The sequence below is a fragment of the Synchiropus splendidus genome, chromosome 4, assembly GCF_027744825.2.
Source record: "Synchiropus splendidus isolate RoL2022-P1 chromosome 4, RoL_Sspl_1.0, whole genome shotgun sequence".
In the NCBI taxonomy this organism is placed as follows: Eukaryota; Metazoa; Chordata; class Actinopteri; order Syngnathiformes; family Callionymidae; genus Synchiropus; species Synchiropus splendidus.
The window spans coordinates 13173297-13198025 of NC_071337.1; the positions used below are offsets into that span (position 1 = coordinate 13173297).

A 24729-nucleotide genomic window follows, 5' to 3' on the forward strand; every position below is an offset into this window, starting at 1 on the left:
CAACTGAAGATTTGTTCTTAGTCTGAGATTTATTTTGATATTTTGTTATATTTTCTTCATAGAACTGGAGGAAAGTCCAGCACAATGAACAACTCGCACATAAAATAATTACAGCACCTTTTCAGCATCACTAAAATATTCTCAATATCCAGAATGAATCAATACTGAAGTCTTCATTTACAAAACACAAAGACAACACAATAATTTTTTATGTCTCATATCGAACTGTTTTTTTTTTTTTTTAGGGAACAGTTTTCCTTGATCTTTTATTCCACAAATTCCAAACTTGCACATACGAACATCTACTGTTTCTACACGGCACATTGATTTCTGAGTTGAACTCACGTTTAGCTGTTTGTCGATGAAAGGGTTGCTGTTTTTCGCCATTCATTCTGGACTGATCCAAAGTTTGCGTTGATGACTTGAATTTTGCGGTACTTTAAATAGCCTTTAAGAGCTGACAGTTAGGTTGCATTGTTTTGACATGATAGACAGGAGCTTCAAATTTGAGGAGGGAAAGACCTCACATTATTGCTTGAACTTCCCCCGTTTTATTTGTACAATGCTTTTGTGCATCACTACCTTTTGTGCTCCCCTAGTTTTTAGCATATTGCCCTGCTCCGGCCTTCTCTTGTATCCTAGCAACAAGATTCATTGCACCATTGGAACCGCCACATTCAGCGGTTTGTGATAATATATTTATATATTTAAAAAAAAAAAAAAGGGAGACCCAGGTCAAAGGTGAACAAAGGGGCACAGTCACCACAAACTTACTTTCCGAACACATACTCAAGTTTCACCAATTAGACCCCACTTTGATTAAGAACAATCACTGCAAGCAACAAATCTATGTCATCATACGACAATGAAAACACTAGTTCTTGCTTTTTAAGACAAAAACAGCTGGCATACAGGACGTCCAAGAAGTCAGACAATACGATACAAACATGCGTCACGATTGGTCGAGTACAGAGGGGTCGGGGGTGAGGTCGACTCGCCGCAGCCTCGGAGAGCGCTTTTGTTTCGTCTCCTGAACAAAAGAGCGCTCGAGTCTGTGGGTAAAAGCATCTAAACTGCATATGTTCTATCAGCCTGTTCCCCCTCTGTGTGTCTGCTGAGAAGTAGAAGTAGAAAAATAAGAGACAAACAGGAAGTCCGTAAACAGCCACACACCTCAGAGTGAGTAAACTCAACTGATTTAATGGAAATTCTAGCTGCTTCTCTAGGCACTCAAGGAGTAACCTTTCGTATTGGCTATTTATTTACTTTAAAGTTACAGATGGCTTTTAATACAGAGGGTGAACCTTGTTGGGGAAAGTGAGAGCCAAATTCAGATGAATTGAGCGATGAAATGCAAGAAAACTTCAGTTCATTTATACATTTTCTACCACTTATTGTGCATGCTAAGAGCTTGTGTTTCCCACTCTGAGTTCCTCTCACGGACATTCAGGGGTCAATTGGTGACTCTAAATTGCCTGTACGTGGGAATGTGTGCGTGAGTCAGAATGTTCTCCGTGATGGACTAGTGAGCTGTCCAGTGTGTCCCTCGGCAGTGGCCCCTAGTGGCTGCGACGAGGAATAACCGATAGAAAATGAATGAATGGCCTACATTCAAACATACTTTCATTTTGAAACACAAACACGTACAATACCAAACATCGTTAAAATGTTCAATGACTCAAAACATGCTTTAAAAAATATATATATTTTAAAGCAAAACACAACCAAGCTTCAATACACACATACAGTGATTGTCAGGACACATAGCTCAGTGTGTGGTTGTAGTTTATGTGTCCTATTGATGCCCTGGAATGCATTAAAAAAAAAGTTGTTTTCCTCATGTTTTGAACATTTCTTTCGGATATGTGCTTACGTTTGTAATGTAAACAAACTTTGTCAACTTAAAAATGATCAGTTGGCAAAGTCATATTAAAAAGGCAAAATATTTGTAGACAAATACGGTAATCGTAAGTGGGCTTAAGGCTGACATAACAAAAGTGTGCTGTAAACAGATAAAACATCTGTGATCACATCGTGGCACACCATCCCTTTACAGGGGGAAAATGCACAGTAAAACGGGGAAGAACAGTTAAATGAGCAATGAGCTCCAGTGTAGCGTGGAAGGATCGACAGGACTGAAGGTGTGATATTTACCTCCTGTGCTGAGGGCGAGTGGCGCTCGGATAATTTGATATCAACAATTTGATGCTAAACTTGGAGATGTAAACTTAACTGCTCCTGAGTCAAATATTCAATTTGTACATTCTGCGGACGGATCAATAAATAAAAATGATCAGTGTGGGGGAATTGACGTTTCCTCACGTAACGTACACACATGCAATCACACACCCGCTTACACACACTTTAGGCAACAGAAACATCAAACGGTGTCAAGCTACTCCCATGTACAGCTAAGCATCCTGTGAAACGCATCGTCTCTGGACTGTGTTCTGAGCCGGCGGGAAGTGAAACACAATAGGCAACACAGAAAACTAAACACAAGTGTGAGATAGGTGGTAAACTCGGCCAACCAAGGTGGAATGTTGTCGAAAATTTGGTCAATAGCTCTCACTGGGCCTGGCTTCAGAAGGCAGAGGAGGAAGCGTCAAACTCACTGAAAGAGACGAATGAAATGCGCCAGCGTAGCAGAAAGAACTGAACAACCAAGCACCAGTCAGTGAGGCCAAAAAAAGAACTTTTTACATGTTCCCTCGCAACCTGAAACTGTAATTCTACGTCCATGTGCTGCTCTTAGACTGATGCGGTCCAGATATTAAAGGATTCTGGGCGTACAATGGGGAGTCTGTTGTCTTGGCTTGTGACAGACAGCACTGGAGCTGTCAGGGATGTTCCCACTTCAAGAACCACCTTCCAGCTGATCCCTGCTGCCTCCTGCTGAGCAGTTGCTTTACTGCAACACCTGGCCTCGCGTTTCAGGCAGCTTTGTTGCGAGGAAACTGCCGGCGGCGAGGGCGCCTGCTGCGAACAGAATGGGCACGGCTTTGGTGATGCCCACGAAGGACTGGAAAATGCTGATGCCCAGGACGGCCGCCAGCTTGCAGAGGGCGTTCAGGAAGCCGAAAGCCGTGGTCCTGCAAGAAGACATGAGGCCCCAGTCTTTAAATTGCAAGCTCATATTCCATAAATAGTGAAACTCAATCAGAGCTACATTCCAGTTGCTGACAAGTGGTTAAAATACGGACTGAGAGTTTGCCTGATGGGTAGCAATAAGACGTGTGTTAAGAGTGTGAGAAGGACTTGAACGCTCCAAAATGTCTATTACATGTACTCAAAACATTAACATTTAATTTGTTATTACAAAGGACTGGCAGCCATCTTGGTTTGTGGATAGTTCGAGTTTGAAGCGCGGGTGAAACACTGGGAGAATAAGCAAGCATCAGTTAAAAACAGGAAAAAACAGGAACACAATAAATGGAGTTAGTCTTTATTAAGAACATGAAGTTGTTAATGCGGTTTATGTTTTTTCACAGCTATTGTACGACAAACTCCACTTTTAAGAATAGTTAGCGCTAGAGTCGAAGCAACAATGCTAAGATAGTGCTCGGCCTGTGTTTTATTCCTTTTCATTGTCGTAAATATTAGCTTTAAGATTGTTTTTAATCATCAGAATCAACTTACGATGGGCTGTTAAGCTCATTTAAATATAAGAACGTATAAGTTCTGTGCATACAATGTATTTAGAGTGTCTGACTGACAACAAATTGTGTTTCAATTTGTCGTTTTTAGGTAGAAATATCACATCAGCTTATACTGAGGAAGGGGAAAAATTTAACCAAGAATTATTCAGGAAGAAAGAATCCTACAAAGAACAAATCCCTAAGAGCCAAGACAACATTTGTATGTTCCTTCACAATGTTTTTGTGGCTGGAAAAACCTTAATAAAAATGAACAAACCCCTGACAGAATTGAAACCAGGCTACTCCTAGACCACCTGGTAGTATGGAGACCTTAATAGTGTATATCTTGTGCACTAAAACCTAAATAGGTGGTTTCTAAATCATCCATATCACTCTTAAAATTGAATGATCTGTTCCTTGTCCCATTTCACACATTTCCTGAAAATTCATTGATCACAGACAGATGGACCGACACAGACAAAGTCACCTTTTGTCTGAGGGGTAGAGCTCCACTGTGATGACGTCGAGCGCGTTCCATGATGCAATGCTGATGCCACCGAACAAGCACAAGAGGGCGATCATTCCTGACTCCGTGTTGCCGAAGATGAGCAAGAAGCAGCTCACACAGGAGATGACGCTGGACCCCGCTGTTTGACAAATTCAACTGCATTAGCTTTCTTTGTGTAGACAAATGTTTATAAAATAAAGAACTCCTGCGACTGTAGAAGACGATGCGTTCAAAACAGAGCCACTAGAGGTCACTCGATTCGTCACGCGGACATTTGATAGAGACAGCGATTGAAGTAATTGAGTTAAATTACCCAGCATCCTCAGGCGGCCAATCTTGTCCATTAATAGCGCTGAGACGATGTTGCCAGGCAACACCGCCAGGGTCCCGAGGAAGTTGACAAAGTAAATCATGTAGGCATTATTGAAGTCGTCGCTGAAGTCCAGCATGCAGCCCTCCTTGTTGTGGAGGAAGGTGCTGTTCACCAGCTTACTGTTGACCAACCTGTATTTGAACAGATCTGAGGTGGAGAAGAGGGACGTCACGTTACAGTCCTTCCGTCATCACACATGAACACTGGACTGTGAATTTTCATATCAATATCATCTCAATAAGGAATAAAAAAAATAACTTTGTATTCAATATCTAAAAGGGAGTTAGAGATAGTCACCTGTGTTGTAAAACAAACTTGCAATAAAGGTGCAGTTTCTGAAGACGGTGTGTGTGGAAGTGATGTCCTCGAAGTAGCACTCCTCAAACACCGAGTCCTCAAACACGATGGACTTCATCTTTAGGTTGAGAAATCTAGAGAGACACGGTTTTCCTCTGTGAGTCTCTGCTGGATGGAACCAGTAAACACAAACACACTCACTTGTCGTTGAAGTAGTATCCTTGGCGGTGCACTTGATTTTCCAGCGTGAAATTGAAGGTGATATGCTCGACTCGTTCTTTGGCAAAGACCTTTGTCTTCGACTCATACTCCTGCTTCTGGATGTACTTGATCATGTCGGGGAACCATACGGTGAGACCGTAGTAGCTGAGGAGAGTGAGGAGAGATAGACATGAGACCCAGGATGATCTGCGATTCAACCAACATCACAACATGTTTACCTGAAAGACATGGAGAACCAGACAGCCATGAGCATGAAAGTGGTGCGCTTGTATTCGGGGCTGAAGCAGGCCAGGATGTTGTTCCGAATCTGAGGGCAAAAAAACTATGGTCAGACTCCAACATGCTTCTATGTGTACTTCAATTCACCACTGGAAATAATAGAGTAGAATATAGAAGGAGAGGAACATCATCCAACCTGATGGCAGAAGCAGGCTTTGAGCACAAAAAGAGTAACTTCTAAGTATCTGTGTGTGTATGTGGATGGAATTATTTCACATGTATTCATCTATTTTTATGAGATAATTCCCATTTGGGGTTGGCCAGGTAATGGACATGGTTTAAACCGTAGCCTCGAACCACTCCTGCACTGTGCGGTCCAAAAGTTATGGTTTTATTTTCCAATTAAAAACCATTCCAAAGTGCTAAGAAATGCTCCTAGAGGGAGACCTGAGTGGGCGACACTGGAGAAAAATGCAGCATTGTGAGTGGGTGCTGTAAATTCAAAGAAGAATGCACATTTCTATGGACAAAAAGGCTGTGCAAAACAATGAAAAATGAAGTAACGATATCAGACATTTTAACATTTTTATTCGTGTTAGACAGTGATGAGGCCTTGAGTGTCTGCTGAGGCATTAATAATTCAAATAAAAGTAATAAAGCTTTCGTTATGTAACACCTTTCAGAACACTGTTCATAAAGCGCTTTACAGACAAAGTAGGATAAAGACAAAATCAAGCTCAGCTAGAGTGTCTGAATTTGCATGAACATACCATGCACCAAGACATTAATGTGGTGAGTTAATGTCTCAGTGAAATGGAAGTTCGGATGGATTACGTCAATGCAAGCATATAAACATGAGTTTTTTAGAGCATTTTAAAGGTGGAGGGATTTGGGTTTTGGTGTTTCTGATCTCCTCTGGCAGATTGTTCCCGAGTCGAGGTGGCCTGACAAAGAAAGCTCTTGATTTTGTTCTCGACTTAGGGACAAGTAGCAGTGACCTGCCGGAGGATCTCAGGGTCCTGGCTGGCTGGTATTTAAATGATGTTGCCCTCCTTGAGCTGCTAGATTTAATTCCAAAGAGGAGTGCGACACCTAGATCATTTGTGTGTCAATTCTAAGAAAATATTCCCCAATATTGCATCGATATTTTTGCTGAAATATCTTGAGATTTGATTGTGTAATATTGTCTCGACATTTTATGTTGTCTACATCGATATTTAATACTTAGATACTTGCACATGCTGCTGCTTTTGTGATGTGTTTAATACTAATATTTTCTTTTTGCGTAGTCGAGCTTTTGATTAAGGGAGCATTCCACTGTTTAACTGAAAGTCTAACTGGACTGACGTCATAACAATGAACTCATTTTCATGCACATGATATTGCACTTCATTATCTGATTTCCCCCTTAAAATTTAGCTTCTTATTACAATATAATGCTGAACTTACAGTATCACATTTTATTTTATTTTATTTTATTGTTATGTTTTTGACTGTACGTTTTCCAATGCATGTTAAACCACTCCTGTATCGTATACGTATCGCTTTCCAAAATACCAGGCAACACACAGCCCTTACGTTCCAACATAAGCATTGAACATAAATTCATCATTTGCACTGTGAAAATCCTGTTTCGGTAGAAAGATGATCAAGCTACAACCTGCTGTGAGAGGCTCATGATCTTGAGTCGGTAACGTTGCCAGACCGGCGTGTCAGTGCCTATGTCCACCAGCTCATCCACCTGCTTCACTGTCTTGATGGTGGTGACCTAAGAGAGGAAGCAAACAGATACTCAGCATGTAATGACAACGTCTGCACCTTTCCCTTCCCACTGTCTCACAGCTAGGAACTGGAATAGCAACACTGGGGGGTCTGGTGATTATTGCTCCATCGAGTCTTTAAAACAGTGGTAAGGCTGTGGATTAAGCACCAGCATTACAGAGTGGAGTCGTCACTTGATATTGTATTTAGCCTCTGGCCTCCAGTCTGGTGAAACTGCCTTAGCTGTAATTACTTCTCAATGTTTTACTGCTCCGTCCTGGACAACGGTCACCCCCGGGGTCACACTCAGCCCTTTGAATGACCCTGTGAGTCGAACTTAAATTCAACAAAATCCACAAAAATAACTTAATTTCCTCAGCATTCAACTGAGATGTTTTTGTTGGAAGATCACTTACCTTGTCAACATTATTTCCTCCATCATTTTGAGCTTCATCTCTTCACGCTATTCCTCGTACTGACCTTGTTTAAAATATCTAGCATTTCAGCCCATTATGAATACTGAAATTTTGACAGTGTTTCAGACTCTTTAATTTGTTACATTTATGAGTATTCGCCCTGAGAAACAGTGGGTGATGTGACAAAGGTTTCAGTCCAGGTGGAAAAGTTTCAGAAGTTCAGTAGTGGGCGGACAGTTCTGAACTAACCCTTTATGTTTTATACAACCAACACATTAGAAGCATATTAGGATTCATGGGTGTGAGGAGAATATGTGTGAGTAGGGAGGAGACAGACCATTATAGAAGAGTATGTCGAGCACATTTAAAAACAAGCTCCATCCATTTCTTGTAAAAAATATGAGCCAATTATCTTGAGTTTTAAAGCACCTTGTTCATTTGAACTCTTGAAATAGAGTCTGTATTAGCTTTGTGTTTTTTGAGCACTGTTGCTTTCTTGGACACCTTTGATGTATGTCAGAAATCTTTAATGTCTTGTGTATATTTTTGTGTCTTTGCTGTCACTGGCTGCTGTGATACATCCCCACTCTGGGACAAAAAGAAAGGACATGGATTCTGATCTAAATCTACTTGTTCCGGGCTGAAAGCATTGTGACTGTGAGGTCGGTACTCACAGAAAACACTCTCTCTGGATAACCCTTCGCCCTCATGTTGGTGTCGTGAACTTCCTTCAGAATCATCCAGCCCTCGTCATGTTTTCCATTCTGTTAAAAAAAAAAAATAAGAGTTCAAAAGGGGACCACAGGAAGAATTTGAATTTGTAGCTCGGCGACTGAAGCTGACCTCCAGGTAGAAGCGTGGGCTCTCTGGCATGGCGTTGAGGGCAGCGATGGCGGCGACGGAGGGGAAAGCACACACCAACACAAACACTCGCCAGCTGTGGAACTGATACGCAGAGCCCATCTGGAAGCTCCAGCCTAACATGGTGGAATGGAAACCAAAATATTCATCAAGGACTAACCTTTTCAGGATGACAGAGACAGAATCAATGACCTCTGATATTCAGCTGCATGTAAAGTTCAAGAGCTATTTCATTTGAAGTGACAGCATAACAGGGAGGCTGCAGTTTTCATCTTCCTTTATGGAAAATGTTAAGACAAATTGGAATTGAAATGGGTTTAACTGTAATGTTCTTCGAAATGAATAAACATGTAATCGTCTTAGGCAGATCATTTACGATCATAAATTACGATGGGATTTTTCTTTTTTAATTATTTGACACCATAAAGACGTGTTTTGAGATGAGCCCTTTAAATGTGGCAATTGAAAATAACAATACAACTCATCACCACTGAAATGATTCGAGCTCATTAAAACAAGACCCACTTTTCCATCATTCTGACTTAAATCTGTAAAAAGACTTGAGTTGTTCATCGCCAACACACTGAACTCATGACTCGTCAATTCTCCACATAGAGTCAAAACCTACAAGTGCTTGAGTCTGCAAATTCAGTTTACCAGAGAAGGCATGTTACCAAACACACACAAAAAGTGAAAACTGGAAAATGTGGAACACTCACCGTAGTGGGGGATTATGGCCCACGCCATTGCAGAAGCATATATTCCTCCGATCATCCAGAACATGCAGAGCCAGCTGAGGTGCTCGCCACGTTTCTCTTGAGACAGAAATTCGGAATAGAAGGAGAACACGATGGGGATGGAGCCTCCGATCCTGTGAAATATCAGAAGTCAATGAGGGTGGGGTTGTCTGTTCAAAGCACGCAGACACCCATCGATTTATCTGGAAATGTTGCCAGTCCACCAAGAGCAGGGGTTTCAAACTTTCGACTGACCATGTGTCTATGTGAAAGTGACCAAGTGATGGGTCTTGTGGTAGAGTTCAGGTACCTGCTTCCAAGGTAAAGCTAAGATGCCAAACACAGTGCTTACTATGCATCTCGTGTGTTGTTTTCCCTTTGAAAAGTAATGTATATAAACAGTATCAACCAAGAGCCAATTTCCGATCACACCTTGAATGAACCCCTTCATAGATGAGGTCAGTGTAAGGGTTTACTAATGCATACACAGAACGTGAAGTCATGAAAGATGAAATTGTCTTGGAGTCCACCACAATCTTTGGTAGCTCAAAAAAAAGACGTACCCGACACCCGAGAGGAGCCTGCAGAAGAGAAAGGTGCTGTATCCCTGGACGAAGGAGGAGAAGAAGGAGAAGATGCTGTTGATGGAGAGCGAGATGAGAAGAGACTGGCGGCGACCTATCCGGTCCGCCAGGGCCCCCCAGAGGAATGCTCCAACCATCATTCCAAAATATACGATCAGACCTGAAAAATGGGAAAAGCCATGAGCACATAACACAAATCATAAGGTCAGTAAATAAAACGTGTTAAAACTACATTAGACAGAGACTAAGTGGACCAAGTGGACTAAGTCTTACCGAGCATGCTCTTATTTGGTTCAGACAGGCACATGTCCTTCTCAGCACTTGGGAGCACGAACCCGACCACGAAGATCTCCACGCCGTCTGCCATGAGAGCAAGGCCAAGCACGAAGTACAGGCTCCACTGGAACTTGCCATGACCACACTCTTGCAAAATGGTCTCGTACTGCTGAGCCAGCTCCTCCTGGTCCTTCCGTCTTTCAGCTTCAGACACCCCGACGTCTCTGAACTGCTGAGCCCCGGCCTTGACAGAGTCGGGACCCCCTGCCAGGCTGGCTTTGCCGGAGTCAGCTCGGGGGATTCCTTGGTACTCTCCCTCGTAGATTTCATCGTCCTCGTCGTGTCCCTCAGTGGAGTCGCTGTGGCCGCCTTCGTCATCATTGGCTGCCTGGCTGTCTCCGCGGTAATAGCCTCCGTCTTGGCTCCCCTGCATCGGGTAGTCGTCATCGTCATCCTCCTCGAAACGGCTGTAGGAGCGCCGACTATACTCGTCTCCCAAGCGATCCACAGTGCGTCCCACCTTCTTTGAGGCTTGACGCTTCACTTCTTTGGCAATATCTTTCGCACCTTTAATGAAGGCAGTCCGATTTTGGTAGTTTTCCTCCATTCTGTAAAGGATAAAGGAGTGCGATGCGGCTTCCCGAAAGACACCACCTCCGACCAAGTTGATCAGGAATCAGAGAGTCCTATCTGAAAGAGAGAGGGAAATTAGCCATATAATGATCTAGTATATGGTAGTGATGGGCGATAACTTATCGTACACGATATACCTCCAAACACAATCTCCACGATGACAATTCTGCATCTCACAATAAAATCGATAAATACGCAGTTCACTCGACCAGCACACGTAAACATGACCAGACCGTGACGGCATGCCGCGCTCTCCAGCTCCGCGGCGTGTGACACTGGCGGAGAGTGTGGTGGACTTTGGTTCACAAGCGTAGTTTTTAACTTATTTTTAATAAAGGGAACCGTCAACTCTCTGGATCCGTGTTTATTTTATTAGGTTCTCTGACGCGGTCGTCTGCCTTGGTTCATATCAACACATGGAGGTCTCCCGCTGCGCTGGTGCCTCGGCGGAACGCATTGGTGAAATTAGTCGAATATTGGACGAACATCCGCTCCAGTATTGGTGGCGGCATCCTCTTCCGCGTCCCCATTAGGGTTCACTGATCGCGGACACACTCTCTCAGGCAGCTCTTATGCTACCACCCGGCATCAGTTAGGGACCATCAACAAATTTTAAAGCAGTCAAAGTATATTAGCGAAATCTTCAATAAGGCAATCGAAAACAACCATTTTAGGAGAGAGAATTGTGAAAAGGTTTTTCATCACACAAGTCAATGGACTGACAGTTTGTATAATGATTTTGACAATAGAATATGACTAAATGATCATTTATTCACATGATTTCTAATATTTCTTCAATAGCATGTAGGAAACGTGTCCAGACTGGTCCATAGTTAAAGTCAACTGTTAAGAGACATGAGATACATCTGACAGACGGCTCAATTTAACCCCTAAATAATAACATTGTATTTATCATCTGCACACTTAGTTAACTATTATATAACAAATAATGATGTTGGAGACAAACTCCTCTAATAAGTTTCATCATAAAACAGTTTCAAGAGAGACTGTAGGGTCCAACACATGGAATAGAATGAAAACGGATTTATCGCGATAACTTTTTTGGTCCCAATCGCCCATCTCTACTACATGGTAATTATCAATATTTGGTAATACAGACAAAGCACCTCTCACAAACACCTGGTAGCTCAAAGACCAATGCATTCAACATTTGCCACAACAACCAATCTTACAACTTATAAGGACTGCTTATCTTCATTTTATGTCTGATTTCCTCTTGTATTTGAGAGCTCAAATACGTTTTGTAAGCATAACACACCAACAGTAAAGGAAGGACTGACATGAAGAGGAGGCAGCTATCACTTTTTTCTACAAGTGTCCAGGCGAAGGCGAACAGCGGAAGTGATGTGTTATGTTGAGCGTGAAAGAAATCCACTCTAGATTGTCACGGCTTGATGCCTACTTCTGCCAAAAAGGAATCTGATCACAAACAAATATTCTGACGTTAAGGTGTGTCGCCATCCTTATGTTTCACAGTGAACGCCAGCGCTGACCCAAATGCAAATTCGATAGATAATCAAAAACTTTCCATTTGACCTACATCTTACCCCTCCTGCTTGTCACTTCAATCCTCAGTGGTCTCCTCTTTTCAGTACATCAAACAAAACCTCCATTCGCCTTCATCCGTTCATAATGCTTGTTGCTAGGTCTGACCCTTTTTTCCTTTCAGTTCCAAATGCAGTTTTTATTTCTTTTTTTTTTTTTTTTACCTATAAATCCTCTACCCAGCTAATATCACAAAAAGTCATCAATAATTGTAGTACTTTCCCCCAGAAAGTGTAACAACCTTTTTTTTTCTACTGGCACTGATGATCACAATGTGACCCACGAACAGCCCGGTCCCTCTGGGTCCCATTAGGCGAAATTGAAAGTAAATGCTTTATCCCCTTGATAAACATGTCCAAGATTTTTTTTAGCTATCATGTTTTAAAGCCAATTTTGGAACCCCTTTACTACTTTTTTTGGTGTGATATTTATTTATTTATTTTTAAGGTTGCGCTACCATTTGGTTTAACGGGGAGGAAAAAGGATATAATAATGATATAATATTTGTAAGTTATTTTCCTCCCCATTCATTTAATAAAATTTGTCATGATTGCATTGTTAGAAAATATTATTTTTCTTAAATTACATTTTATCAATTTAATATTTAAATTATTGAGTAACAAATTATGTGAAGGAAAGACATTTTTTCAAGGAGAAAACTGAAACCTATATGAGTCATTAAATAATAATGTTAATGACCCATACACAGATTCCTATTACAGTTTAATTCAGTCTTAATGTAGAGCATCAATCAAAGCAAGCTCATATGAAAGGAAAAGTAGCTGTTGTGGAGAAGCATATTAATTGTTCAAAACAATTCCAGGAAATGGCTTAGAACTCCTATTCCAGAAAGTACATGAATTTGAAGGATGGGCATCATGTCTCAGAATCTCTCAGAACAACAGAATGCTCCACCAAAGCACATTGTTGGAAAATAATCGGTTACAAAAGAATACATGCAGGTCAGCCTGACTCAGCAGGTTTTGGGGTTTTGTGTTCAGTCCATATTTGCTCAGCTAACCTAAAAGTTACTCCAGTGTTAAGTATATCATCTCAGGGAATCTTTTACGTTTCTGGAAGCATACTTCTCAACCTTTCTGCGACGGGTACAAACAGTGTGCGTGGTCGGGAATCTCTCCCAAAGCAGGACAGCCAAAGTTTCAGTCATGTTGCATGTTGGGTTTTCGTCAACATTTGTCCAACCAGACAAGTGTTATATCGAGTGACTTTGACCCAGCCAGATTAGAATTCAGAGAAAAGGGAGTGTGTGACCTTTCCAGTCGTATAACAGCCTATTCCGTTTGTATGTGATGATGTGTATGTGATTCGAGGACCCCCCTCGATCCAGTCTCTATTTATTGTGCCTGTACACGGAATAATATTAATAATAATGATGCTGTTGCGAATAAGGATTTCTCCCCATTCTTGACCACCTTCCTGCTGTTGACACTGTCGTCGACAACATTGTGAGCAAATGCACAACACAAAGCTAATGACTATTTATCCTATGAACTATTTATCACATCTCTTCTAAAAATGTCTGACCATAGCTTATATTCATACATTTAAAGCACAGCAGAATAGGGTCTTTGTTATCGAAAGTGTGTGTGCATTTTCAAGCAGTATTGAATGTCTGAGCTCAGTCCCTGTGGGTCAGCATACTTCTGCATATAGAGGACTCAGTGTTCACTAAAACGACACGTCACTTTGAATTTGTGGCTGAGTGGATTTCCTGGACAAGAGGCCGTAGCTAAGAGTGGAGCCTCCCCGGAATAAGCTTTCTAAAAGGAGCGGAATTTTAAAAAGCAATCATCTCCATAACAACTGCGCACAAATCAATGTTAGCTATGTGACCATCAGCTGGGTGATTACACGGCGCCATAAAACTGTAATGGTTAGACTCAGGCGTGACTGGCTCAATACTTTACCATGAAGTGTTGTTGACAACATTATTAAAAGCCACAGGGAGCAGATGTCACAGACTGAAGTGAGCGAATCTCTCTGCAGAATCCTTTCTTTCCCAAACTAGAAGGTTCAGGAGGCTTACAACGCAACATTGTAGTGCAGAGGTGGATCTGATCCACGACACACCTTGAATTGTAAACAGTTTGTTCATGTTGTTACCAACATTGTAATGGCATCATAAACTAATTCAGGTTTTTATTGTGATTTATGATTATCCGTGGTATTGGTTTAGAAACTACAATATGGGTGCGTGAGGTAAAACAATACAAATGTCAGTCAATCAATCCACTCAGCCAGAAAACAAGTCGTCTGGGGTCATCACAACTGACTAAAATCCATTTAGATTTAGTCGTTCACTATTCATGACGTCATCGGCTGAGGCTACGTGACCACCACCACCCAAAATGTACATCAAAGGACACATACCTTCCAAACCACATTTTGTGTATACAGTGGTACCTCGGTTCTCGACCACAATCCGTTCCAGACGGCCGTTCAAGAAGTGATTTGTTCGAAATCTGAATCGGTTTGTCCCATTCCAATGAATGGAAAAAGAAATAATGCGTTCCAAGCCGTAAAATAGGCTTTTGTAGGAGTGAATGTAGAGTGTCTGCTGCAGGTGCGCTGTTCCTCTATGTGTGTGGCCGCTGCATGTGGGAGGGGTTGCCGAGTGAGTGACGTCTCTCCAGAAGTGAAGAGGTGCCCGGTGCGTGTCCAGCTCTGAATGTGCGCTTCTGTGCAGTTTGGCTGTGACAAAGTCATAAACCAAGTCACGCTCTGTCCCAGACTCGCCTCATCCCTGTCCCAGCTCCAGCCCACAACAGGACATCAAACCCTGGAGTGAGCGCTCCAGCCTCGGAGGTGTGGAGAGCGAGCACCTCTCCTGTGACACTCTACCACGGTCCAGTACGGAGACAGGAAAGGTTTTACACCTAGTAAATGTAGCTAACGGGACACGTCTGCATACAGAGGCTGCGTTATACACAATAACAAAGTGCGTCGTGGGTCAGTAACCCCAAGCAAAAAAATCTCATATATATATATATATATATATATATATATATATATATATATATGAAGGCTAAAGCGTTACCTTTTGGCTCAGCTGAAGCCACATACACGCCTGTAGATCTCAGGCTTAGCCTCAGATCTCAGGTAGATCAGCTGCATCAGGTTCTATAAGCAGGAACTGAACTGAAGTAGTAGTTTGCCACAGAAAATACTTGATTTTTTTTATGTTGGAAATTTGGAAGAACATTTAGTTTGAAGGTTATAAAAGGCTTTCTCCAGGTACTTGCGTGACCTGGAGTATCTCAAATGCTGGGGGAAACGGTATTAACACATTAAGAGCCACCAATGAGGTTGTGTCAAGGATTGCAGAACTAGTAAATTATCAAATATATCTTTCAAAAATCCAATGTGTGTAAATGACAGTATTGAAGTCAGAATTGACGTGTTTAGCAGCGAAGCAGTTCTGTCCATATCATTTCCCCATCAGACTGCAGATGATTTAATTTTAGCTAGAGGCCAGATTTACTGGCACGCTGAGAGCAGACCTCACCAGCGATGCCAAAAATCTGCTTTTCAGAATAATAGAAAGCAAAGCTGTCCTGCGGTTTTGTGAAAACGCATCACGTAAATGCACGTTTGGAGATGAAACAAGAGCAGCGGTATTTCAAGCCAGTCACGGGATGCAGACTTGCTGTCACACTCTGATGGTTTTCGATACGTGTCTAGATCACAGCAATCACTGCTGATGGTTGTGGCAACGTCGCTGAGAGGAGGGAAAGAGTCTGCCGCGAAAAGGTCAACACACAGTTCAGTTAGACGAAGAATGATCCAACACTTCATCATCTTGAACTCATCACAGAGAAACAATGAACGATCACAACTTCAGGTAATAACAGGACCATGCGCCGAGGAGGAGCAACAGAGAAATACAGTGGAATGTAATAGGACTGTTAGTAAAGAGGAGAAAGGGAAGGAGAAAAATGGAAGACAGAAGAAGAAGGTACCAGCACCACATCAAGTAACTTATGAGAAGAAGGGTGGATGCAAGAAGACAGCCATGTTTAGCTGAATCAAGTCACTCAGTTCTTTAAATTATGCGCATTGAAATTTAACAAAAGATTAAAGAGCGAGACAATCGATAGTGTATTGATCTGTGAGGAAGAGGAGGAGGACGCAAGACATGCATATGCATTTGCCACCTCCGACATGTTTGTATGTGTGCAGTGGGTCAACAACAGCATCTGGTTTCTGCCACTGTGCATGAGTGATAGCTTATTCACCAAAAACACTGCATCAATTAGCCATGACGCAACAGATCGCGCCCTTCATTCTGCCCATTACGGAGGACTGTTGGGAGAACAGCTCTTACTGTTGAGTGCTGCTTTCAAGCATCCTGTTTTTGTTTTCGAGAGCTAGCCTCCGCTAGGTAAACAACCCTGACCTTCAGTCCAAATTAAGGGATTCATATTTTGAAAGTTGAAATGAACAACGATGCCAATTCAGATCTGAGAAAGGAGGAAATTGAAAACTTTTTCAAAAGCACACAGATGCAGCTATTGTCCAGCTTAGAGATAACCACTCTTATATTATATTAAAAGCATATAAGAGCCATGCGCTTCCTCACATGTCACGTAACCCATTATTTTATTTTTTATATATATATATATATTTTTTTTTTTTTTTTGTTCATGACAGCACATTATTCCACAGCATTCCAAGTAGGTGGGCTCCCCACTGACCATGGCAATAAAGCTGATTCTGATTCTATCCTTCCTGCTCCCTGAATACCAGCAACCAAAGACTAGAATCAAAAACTGAAGTCACCACGACACCTTACAGTTCATCTACTATTGTCAATCAATGCTTCGATAAATTTAAAACGACCTGAAGCGCTCCACGCTCAAATTAAATATCAAAATATAAATGGCTTTATAATGTTGAATTTCTGTCCACATGCGCAAATTAAATGCGCATAAGCGCTCTGGAGCTGCACGACAAGAACACATCAACCATTACTACCAACAAATAACAGAGAAAAATTGGTCACGTTCGTTTCACCTTCACCTTCACCTTCTTCTGCCGCTTATCCGGGGTCGGGTCGCGGAGGCAGCATTCGGAGCAAGAAAGCCCAAACTTCCCGATCCGCACAAACCTCCTCCAGCTCTTCCCGGGGGATCCCGAGGCGTTCCCAGGCCAGACTGGAGACATAATCTCTCCAGTGAGTCCTGGGTCTTCCCTGGGGTCTCCTCCCAGTGGGACATGCCCGGAACCTCCCCAGGCAGGCGTCCAGGGGGCACCCGGATCAGATGCCCGAGCCACCTCAGCTGGTTCCTCTGGATGTAGAGGAGCAGCGGCTCCACCCCGAGCTCCTCCCAGATGACCGAACTCCTCACCCTATCTCTAAGGGTGCGCCCGGCCACCCTGGGGAGGAAACTCATCTCAGCCGCTTGTATCCGCGATCTCAACCTTTCGGTCATTACCCAAAGCTCGTGACCATAGGTGAGGGTGGGAACGTAGATTGATCGGTAAATCCAGAGCTTTGTCTTGTGACTCAGCTCTTCGTTTCAGTTCCATTAATTTCAATGGCAACTCTGTGGGCGCTAATGTTAGTCGAGTGTAATATTTCATTTGGTAAAATGGATTCTCAGGTCACTGTTGACTACAGAATGTCAAATAAAATAATGGCAATAACAATAATAATGTGTATATCTTGACTCTTGACACAAAGACTATAGCTGAACTCATCCAACCATGAATTGAACTATGTTAACTTGAACTAATAAAGCTAGTTGGTAACTAGGGAAGAGCAGGCAGACTCCAACTGAACAAGCCTCTTCCCTTTTGCCATTTTGTCTGTGTTGTTAGTTGCACAGCATCTTTAGGTTGCCATGGCGGCGGCCACACACCATCTCACCAGTGGAAAAAGGAGGGCCTGGTCATAAATACCAGCCTCTGTGGATCCATCAACCCTTCATCTCATGTTTGCTATTTCCTTCTCCTCCCATTTAAAAATCAATCAGCATTCAGTTACCAGTCGCCGTGGACTCACAAATGTACCCAGACGCAGGATGATGTTACTGTTATAGTGACGGCGAGGCTTTTATTTGTACTCGTCACACGCGTTACGTGACAGATAGATACGCGTCTCTTCAAGACGCAGCCAAAGCTTCCGGTCCAGTGACAATAAATGGTCCGTCATGCTAAGCGGCTAATAAAACAAAACTGGACTCAGTGTTGTCCAAATGTGACCTTCACACATGTGGAAGTGGTCAGGCCAGCTGTTCAAGTCACGACCCGGTTCCGAGCGCAGGCCGGGTTCTGTGAGTGGACCTTAATTGCCGCGTGAGGCTGCACACGCCCATCCGGACTTTTCCTCCACCGAGCGACACGCAAGCCGAGACTCACCAGCAGCGATAACGGGCGACATTCGGATGTTTCGCGTGTGAAATATTCATCGTTCGCCTCACCTCAGCTGCTGCGACGCGCTCCCTCTTCAGTTCGGAGATGAAGATGATGATGGTGGTGATGAAGAGGAGGAGGAGGAGGCTGTTGCTGTGAACGAAGTGATGATGATGCTGTGGACGAGAGAAGCCCACGCCAGCCACGCGCGCGCAGGGGTACCCTCCCCCACGACCACTCACATAAACGCCTGCATTTATTTCTGCAGGGCTTTGACGCATTTGTCAACGCGTGTGTCTCCACGCCGCGCAGGTGTCTGCGTCTCCAACTCGCGTCGACGCTATTAAATCGAAGAAAAGCCCAAGATTTGGAAGGGTATTCTGTTGCGCATGCGTACAAAACCCCTCCATCTCCACAGTTCCTTTTAGAATGAACGTATCGATGAATCCCAGCGCACGTGCAGAGATCACGCACGTGCCAGCGCACCTGAGCCCTGTTGCCGTGACAACCACTAGTCATTTTCTTGAATGCGCTCTTCAGAAATAAAACGTGAACGGAGTCCGCGGACGTCAGCAATGAACCCGACATCGTTCCAAAGTGCTCTGATTTCTGAAGTTGGACTGCATTATTAGTCAATATTCACATCGGTGTCATTGAAAGGAGTCTGTTATCAGCTCGTGCATTTACCTAAATAAATGAATCAGATGACGCTCACCAGCTCTGACATCCTGTGGATGCATATTATACTTTATATGAAATGTATAGTAAACCACAAACAACAGCCCTGGTTGTTTGTGGTTTACTTATTTATCATTTACTTCTATTCATTATTGATTTTTTATTATTTGTCATTATTGTTAATAATAATCATATTTTTTGTTGTCGTTCATTCTTGCACGATGTACCATAGCACTTTCCTTGTTGGTGGGATCCTCGCTGACACTAAAGTCGATTCTGATTCTGACATTGCGAGGGAACTACAGACAGCTGCTTGGAGTCTGTCACACCAGGTAGCTGTTGTCTTGCCTCTCCATCATCGGATGCAGCTACACCCAAAGGAACAGCGAGGATTTCTTAGAAGCTGTGCACCCACAGAGCAGCAGGGAACCCAGGAACAATCACATCCCACAACAGTGGAGAAGCTGACAGACCAAACAGTTTGCTGGCAAAACTGACGCTGCAACCAACAGCTTCTCTGAAAAACACATTTAATACAGAGCCTGACAAAGATACATCAATGATAATTGATTTTACAAGTATCTGTCAATTTCAAGGAAGCATCTACAGTATATATGACGAACAGCGACAATGATGATACTAATGTGTGTGTCCATCAGCATCATCATCCTCTTTTCTGCTCATCTCTGATGTCATTTTCCGCACCTCTCCTACATCATTTTCATACCAAATCCTGTTCATTTCAATCATTCGGTACAATCTGAGCAGAAACACAGACAACTCCGCTGCAGATTCCACTGTTGAAACATTGGATAAAAGAGCTTCTCTCCTGCTCAAGTGCTGCTCCACCAGAAAGAGTACCTCAGTCAGTGGAGATGCAAAGCTGGTCTACGGAATAAGGTAACCGTTCCCGTCCTTCCCATAGCAGAGCAAGAGTTCTGTACATGGTTTGACTCCACTTGAAACACGCACTTGTCACAAAACTGAAGCCATGCAAGTCAAGGTACACAGTAAAGCTGGGTGTGGCTCTTATTAGGTGCAACTAAGTACCTGAATAGAGAGGAATTTGCTATTTAAGTAAATGTCTACATCCCAATTTTGTTTAAAAAACTGTAAGGACAAAAATTAGCACTATAAGGCCTAAAAAAGAAAGTGCAGCGCTAACTAGCGAGGGCTAGGCACTTTGATGTGTTGACACTGTGGCATGTTTTTGTACGAACATTTGTTGAATGAAGCAGAGCTATATTTAGCCACATAGAGGTTTCCCCAGACAGCTACTTCTTCACACTCCCTGACACATAGCTATGGCTATAGGCCTCTCATGCTTTAGACTGCTTCCCACAATGGGGAAATTTTGCATTGTTAAAATGACATTTGGACCCCTGGATTAAAGAGGAATATTCTTTGATCCCCTCAGAACAATTTCTGTGGAAAGGTAAATTCACACTCTAGAGGAAGAATATCTTCAGTCGTGTGGCTTTAATAGTATCCAATACTTAACAGTTAAATGGTTGTTTGGACACCATTTTGGTTATCCTGTGGTGGACTCTGTGTTTACTCCAAAACTGAATGCAACACCAACTCAATCACATATGTTTTAAAACAGTAGTGCTGTTTAAATGTTACCCATCAAATACAGTTTTATTAAAACTTTTATTAAGGAAGTTTCTTCCACTAGTAAAGTAACAAAAAATACAAAGCTGTCATTAAAATAATGTCACAAACTTGATCTTAACGTGTTTTTAAAAGGAAAGAAAAGTGTTTGGGGAGAACAGGGGGTTACTGCGGCATCGGTGGTCTAGGCATTGGTGCAACCGGTGGTCTTGGGGGGAAACCAAATGGAGGAGGAGGGCGTGGGAGACCTGCAGCATAACCTGGAGGAGGCATGGGAGGGGGAGGGCCTCTCATTCCAGGGGGCACGGGGTGACCTGAGACAAAAAAAGTCATCATGTTAGGGATTGATGGGTTAAGCAAAACGCAACAGAAGCCTGATATAAAACGCGACTCACCCATGGGGGGTCCATATGGTGCCCGAGGAGGCATGCCCATTGGCGGGGGAGGTGGCATGCCAGGGGGCGGTGGTGCCCGTCCTTGACTGGATCCTGGTGGTGCAGGAGGAGGTGGCACCATGCCAGGGGGCGCTGGAGGGGGCATGGGCATCTGGGGCATACCTGTGGGTCACATAAGGACAACACACCTGAGACGATCACTTCTTCTGAGCAGCATTACAGCATACTGTTTATGACTGGATAATAGTTGGACTGTCAAGGTCACAGAATCATACAGTAATAACCTTGGAACCCAAACATATTCCCTTAGTCAAGACAATAACCACTCAGTTTGGATTCTTTTGTCACAGCAGCTTAGCTATGCAGCAAAAGTGGGGTGGAGGTGGCACTTATACCCATAATGGCTAAAGGCACTGACATCATTCTCCAGTCCCGTTTAGACAAGAGATGAAAATGTTGTGTGGCGGGCATAGTGTTTTTCGACATACCAGCATCATCACCATCGGACAAAAAAGTGATTAAAAAAGCTTGAAATGTCAAATTTGTCCCTGCAGAGTTGCACGCAAGACCCTTGAGTTTTCGTGACGGTTTGCAATTACACTTTCTAACAGTGGGGGAAGCTAGAAACAAGTGTTTTTAAGCGCTGCTTCAACAGAGGGGAAAGAAGCAAACATCACATAGAGATGTGATCATATGATTTTATGTTTTTAAAACAGCCACTGTTTGGGACCAATTGAAGGAACCCACTAAAGGATCTAAAACTACACGTTGGCTTACTGCAGTTATGTTGCTGTCAGGTCAAGATACAATTGTTGAATTGAATAACTAGACTAACAAGCTGGTGTGATGATGTCTGCCAAAACAAGTTTCATCTCGTACCTGGATGCATACTTCCAGGGAACGGCGGTGGTCCAGAAGGATGTCCACCCCCTTGTGGACCACCAGCCCCAGCAGGAGGCATCATGGCCTGCATTGATGGTGGCATCGAACCAGGAGGTGGAACAGGAGGGAACGCGCCAGGAGGAGGCATACCTACAAGACAAGCAGCGTTCTCAACTTACACCGGGTTAGATAGTCGGAGAAAAAACTCATAGCAGTTGACAGTATTTTACAATGAACAAAACAGTAATGGGTCATACCAGGAATGCCCATCCCAGCTCCCAGGGCTGTCAGAACCGGTGGGGGAGCGGTCATTGGTGGCGGGGCGTCTGCAAACAGCTGATGAGGCCTGTCGGCCTGGGACAGTGGGTTTTGAGCCGCGAGGAGTCGCTCAGCGGCGGAACCGTGGCGTTCACCCTTGGAATCCTTCTTAAAGGCGTAGGACACCGTGATAGGCCTGTTGCACAGGTACTGGCCGTTCATGGCCTCAATGGCGGCATCCGACGCATCAAAACTGGCAAAATTGATAAATGCGTAGCCCTTAGAGTTCCCCGTGTCTGGGTCACGCATGATTTTGGGAGTTTGCAGGATGACGCCAAAGGCGCTGAATGTGTCGTAGAGCAGTTTCTCATCAATCTCCGGGTCCAGGTTACCGATGAAGATGTTCGCACCCACATCCAGGTTTTTGTTGTGTGCAGACGCCTTGTTAACTCGGATGGGCTTGCCATAGAGCTTTATCATATTCATAATTTTTATGGCATAGTCAGCATCTTCTTCACTCAGGAACTCCACAAATCCATAGCCTGATTACAGAAGAGGAAAATCATGTCAGTAAAGGTCCCATAATCCACCAAATTAGTGCAACTATTTCAGCATTGTACCTTAACTTTGAACTAAAAAAAAAAAAGTAAATTTTTAGCACCTTTGTTTTGTTTCAAGAAATAATGTTTCTGACATGAAGTTGGTTAAGGAGACACTTAATTATCAACGGTGGCACACCTTGATGCTGGCCCGTCACCCTGTCTTTGGGCATGTGTGTGTTGACCACAGGTCCGGCCTGCAGAAACAGCTCCCATAGCAACGGTTCGGACACCTTCTCATCCAGTCCACCCACATACACTGTGGCATCTGCAGTAATTGAGACAGGACAACTTAATAACAGAGAAACATCAGCACTTACAACAATTATTATTACACACAAATTACATAGTTACCTTGACTTATTTTACAACACAATTATGTAAAAAATAAAAAATAAAAAGCAGATAAAAAGTAACATTTTATTTTCCTTTCTTTGTTGGACTCATACTATTCACCTAATGTATATTTTAAATCACCCACTATTAACAAGTATTAAAAATAAATGCAACAAGCAAAGACTAAAATACATTGTTACAGCATTATGACATTCGACGAGCCAACTGTATTCGGATTACGAGCTTGTTTCTGACATTTGTTTACATTTGCTTCAAGGAGACGATGCAGTTGGTTGTTTAGCAAATGGACTGAAACACGTCCTCAGATTACCGATGTTCTTAAAATTTACGTAGGACTGAATACAACACCCACTTAGGGTTAAATACAAGGTTCAATAAAAACCTGGTGAACCGAGGAGCGGACGGTGAAGCAGCAAGCTAAGCTAACGATGCAAACTTCCATGTGATCCGATTTCAATCGGTAGGGTGAGTCACAGAGGTTTGTGTTGTAGTAAAAACAAACAACGTAGCAGCCGCGACCATAGGAAAGAAATACCAGGGTGTTCCTACTATCAAAATGTGAATGTATAAATTATTTTACCTTGATTTCTTTCAGAAATTGGTCCCGCTGCCATGTTGAATGAACAACGGACAGGAAGCGAATTACACCGAGGGCCCGCCTCTTCCTGTAAACGTAAGCGGAAGTCCAAACGACTTTCACAAGCGACACAGCAAAGTACAGAACTGCAATTTTTCATTTAGGGTTTAACCCTTGTGTAATGTTCATGTTGTTGTTACTCAGCCAGTGTTTGTGGGTCTGATGGACCCGTTGCATTCTGTGGCTTTTAATGCTTCACAATCAAACACTTTATGTTAAAATACTGAACAGATGTTTACCTTATCCCAATTACAAGCAGTATAAACAATATATATTGTTAATATTTGCCCTTTGCCTTTGTTAGGTCAAATTTATAAGTTATTATTTAAAACGTAATGAAGAAAATCAATTAAAATCAAGATATGAGTGGAAACAAATTCACAAGTGAAGCAAGGTTTTTCAAAACTATTCACTTTTATTTCTTGAACTTGAAATTTTAACCATTGCACAACACAAGCTGAACACATGAACAAAGTAAACATATCCGTCAAGATAGCACATCAGCCCGATTGAACACATGGTCTTTAGCCACGAGCCTATACAACACATGAGGGGCAGAGCTTTACTCTGTGTGTGTTGCAGATATAATTTTTGCACTTGATGCACGTATATTGTGTTTTCCTGTCCATCTTGGGTCCGCACACTTCGCACCGCTTCTTCTTGTTGCTGGTGTTCACAACCTAGAATAATGAAAAGATCAGGAATTTTACTTACAGCTCTCTCTCTCTCTCTCTCTCACACACACACACACACACACGAGCACACACAAGCACACAAGACATGAGTGCCAGACATGTACTGAAACAGCATCACACACTTACTTCAGCCTCCGCAGACTGTGGT

The 24729-nt window shown here is 42.9% G+C and overlaps 2 protein-coding genes across 2 annotated transcripts; both read right to left on the bottom strand.

Moving 5' to 3' along the window:
- Nucleotides 1–698: 698 nt before the first annotated feature.
- Nucleotides 699–18804, bottom strand: LOC128757693 (synaptic vesicle glycoprotein 2A-like). The gene is made up of 13 exons (XM_053863176.1): nucleotides 18535–18804; nucleotides 9890–10582; nucleotides 9596–9776; nucleotides 9015–9166; nucleotides 8278–8411; nucleotides 8109–8198; nucleotides 6918–7025; nucleotides 5257–5345; nucleotides 5018–5182; nucleotides 4817–4950; nucleotides 4460–4666; nucleotides 4126–4285; nucleotides 699–3092 (listed from the first exon to the last, which is right to left on the bottom strand). The coding sequence occupies exons 2-13, from the start codon at nucleotides 10497–10499 to the stop codon at nucleotides 2909–2911; spliced, it is 2214 nt and encodes a 737-aa protein (XP_053719151.1). The 5' UTR covers nucleotides 10500–10582; nucleotides 18535–18804; the 3' UTR covers nucleotides 699–2908.
- Nucleotides 18805–19737: 933 nt separating this feature from the next.
- sf3b4 (splicing factor 3b, subunit 4) lies at nucleotides 19738–23890 on the bottom strand. Its single transcript, XM_053862953.1, has 6 exons — nucleotides 23830–23890; nucleotides 23032–23160; nucleotides 22293–22835; nucleotides 22033–22185; nucleotides 21154–21315; nucleotides 19738–21072 (listed from the first exon to the last, which is right to left on the bottom strand). Exons 1-6 carry the CDS (start codon nucleotides 23861–23863, stop codon nucleotides 20924–20926), a joined length of 1170 nt encoding a protein of 389 aa, XP_053718928.1. The 5' UTR covers nucleotides 23864–23890; the 3' UTR covers nucleotides 19738–20923.
- Between the last annotated feature and the right edge of the window lie 839 nt (nucleotides 23891–24729).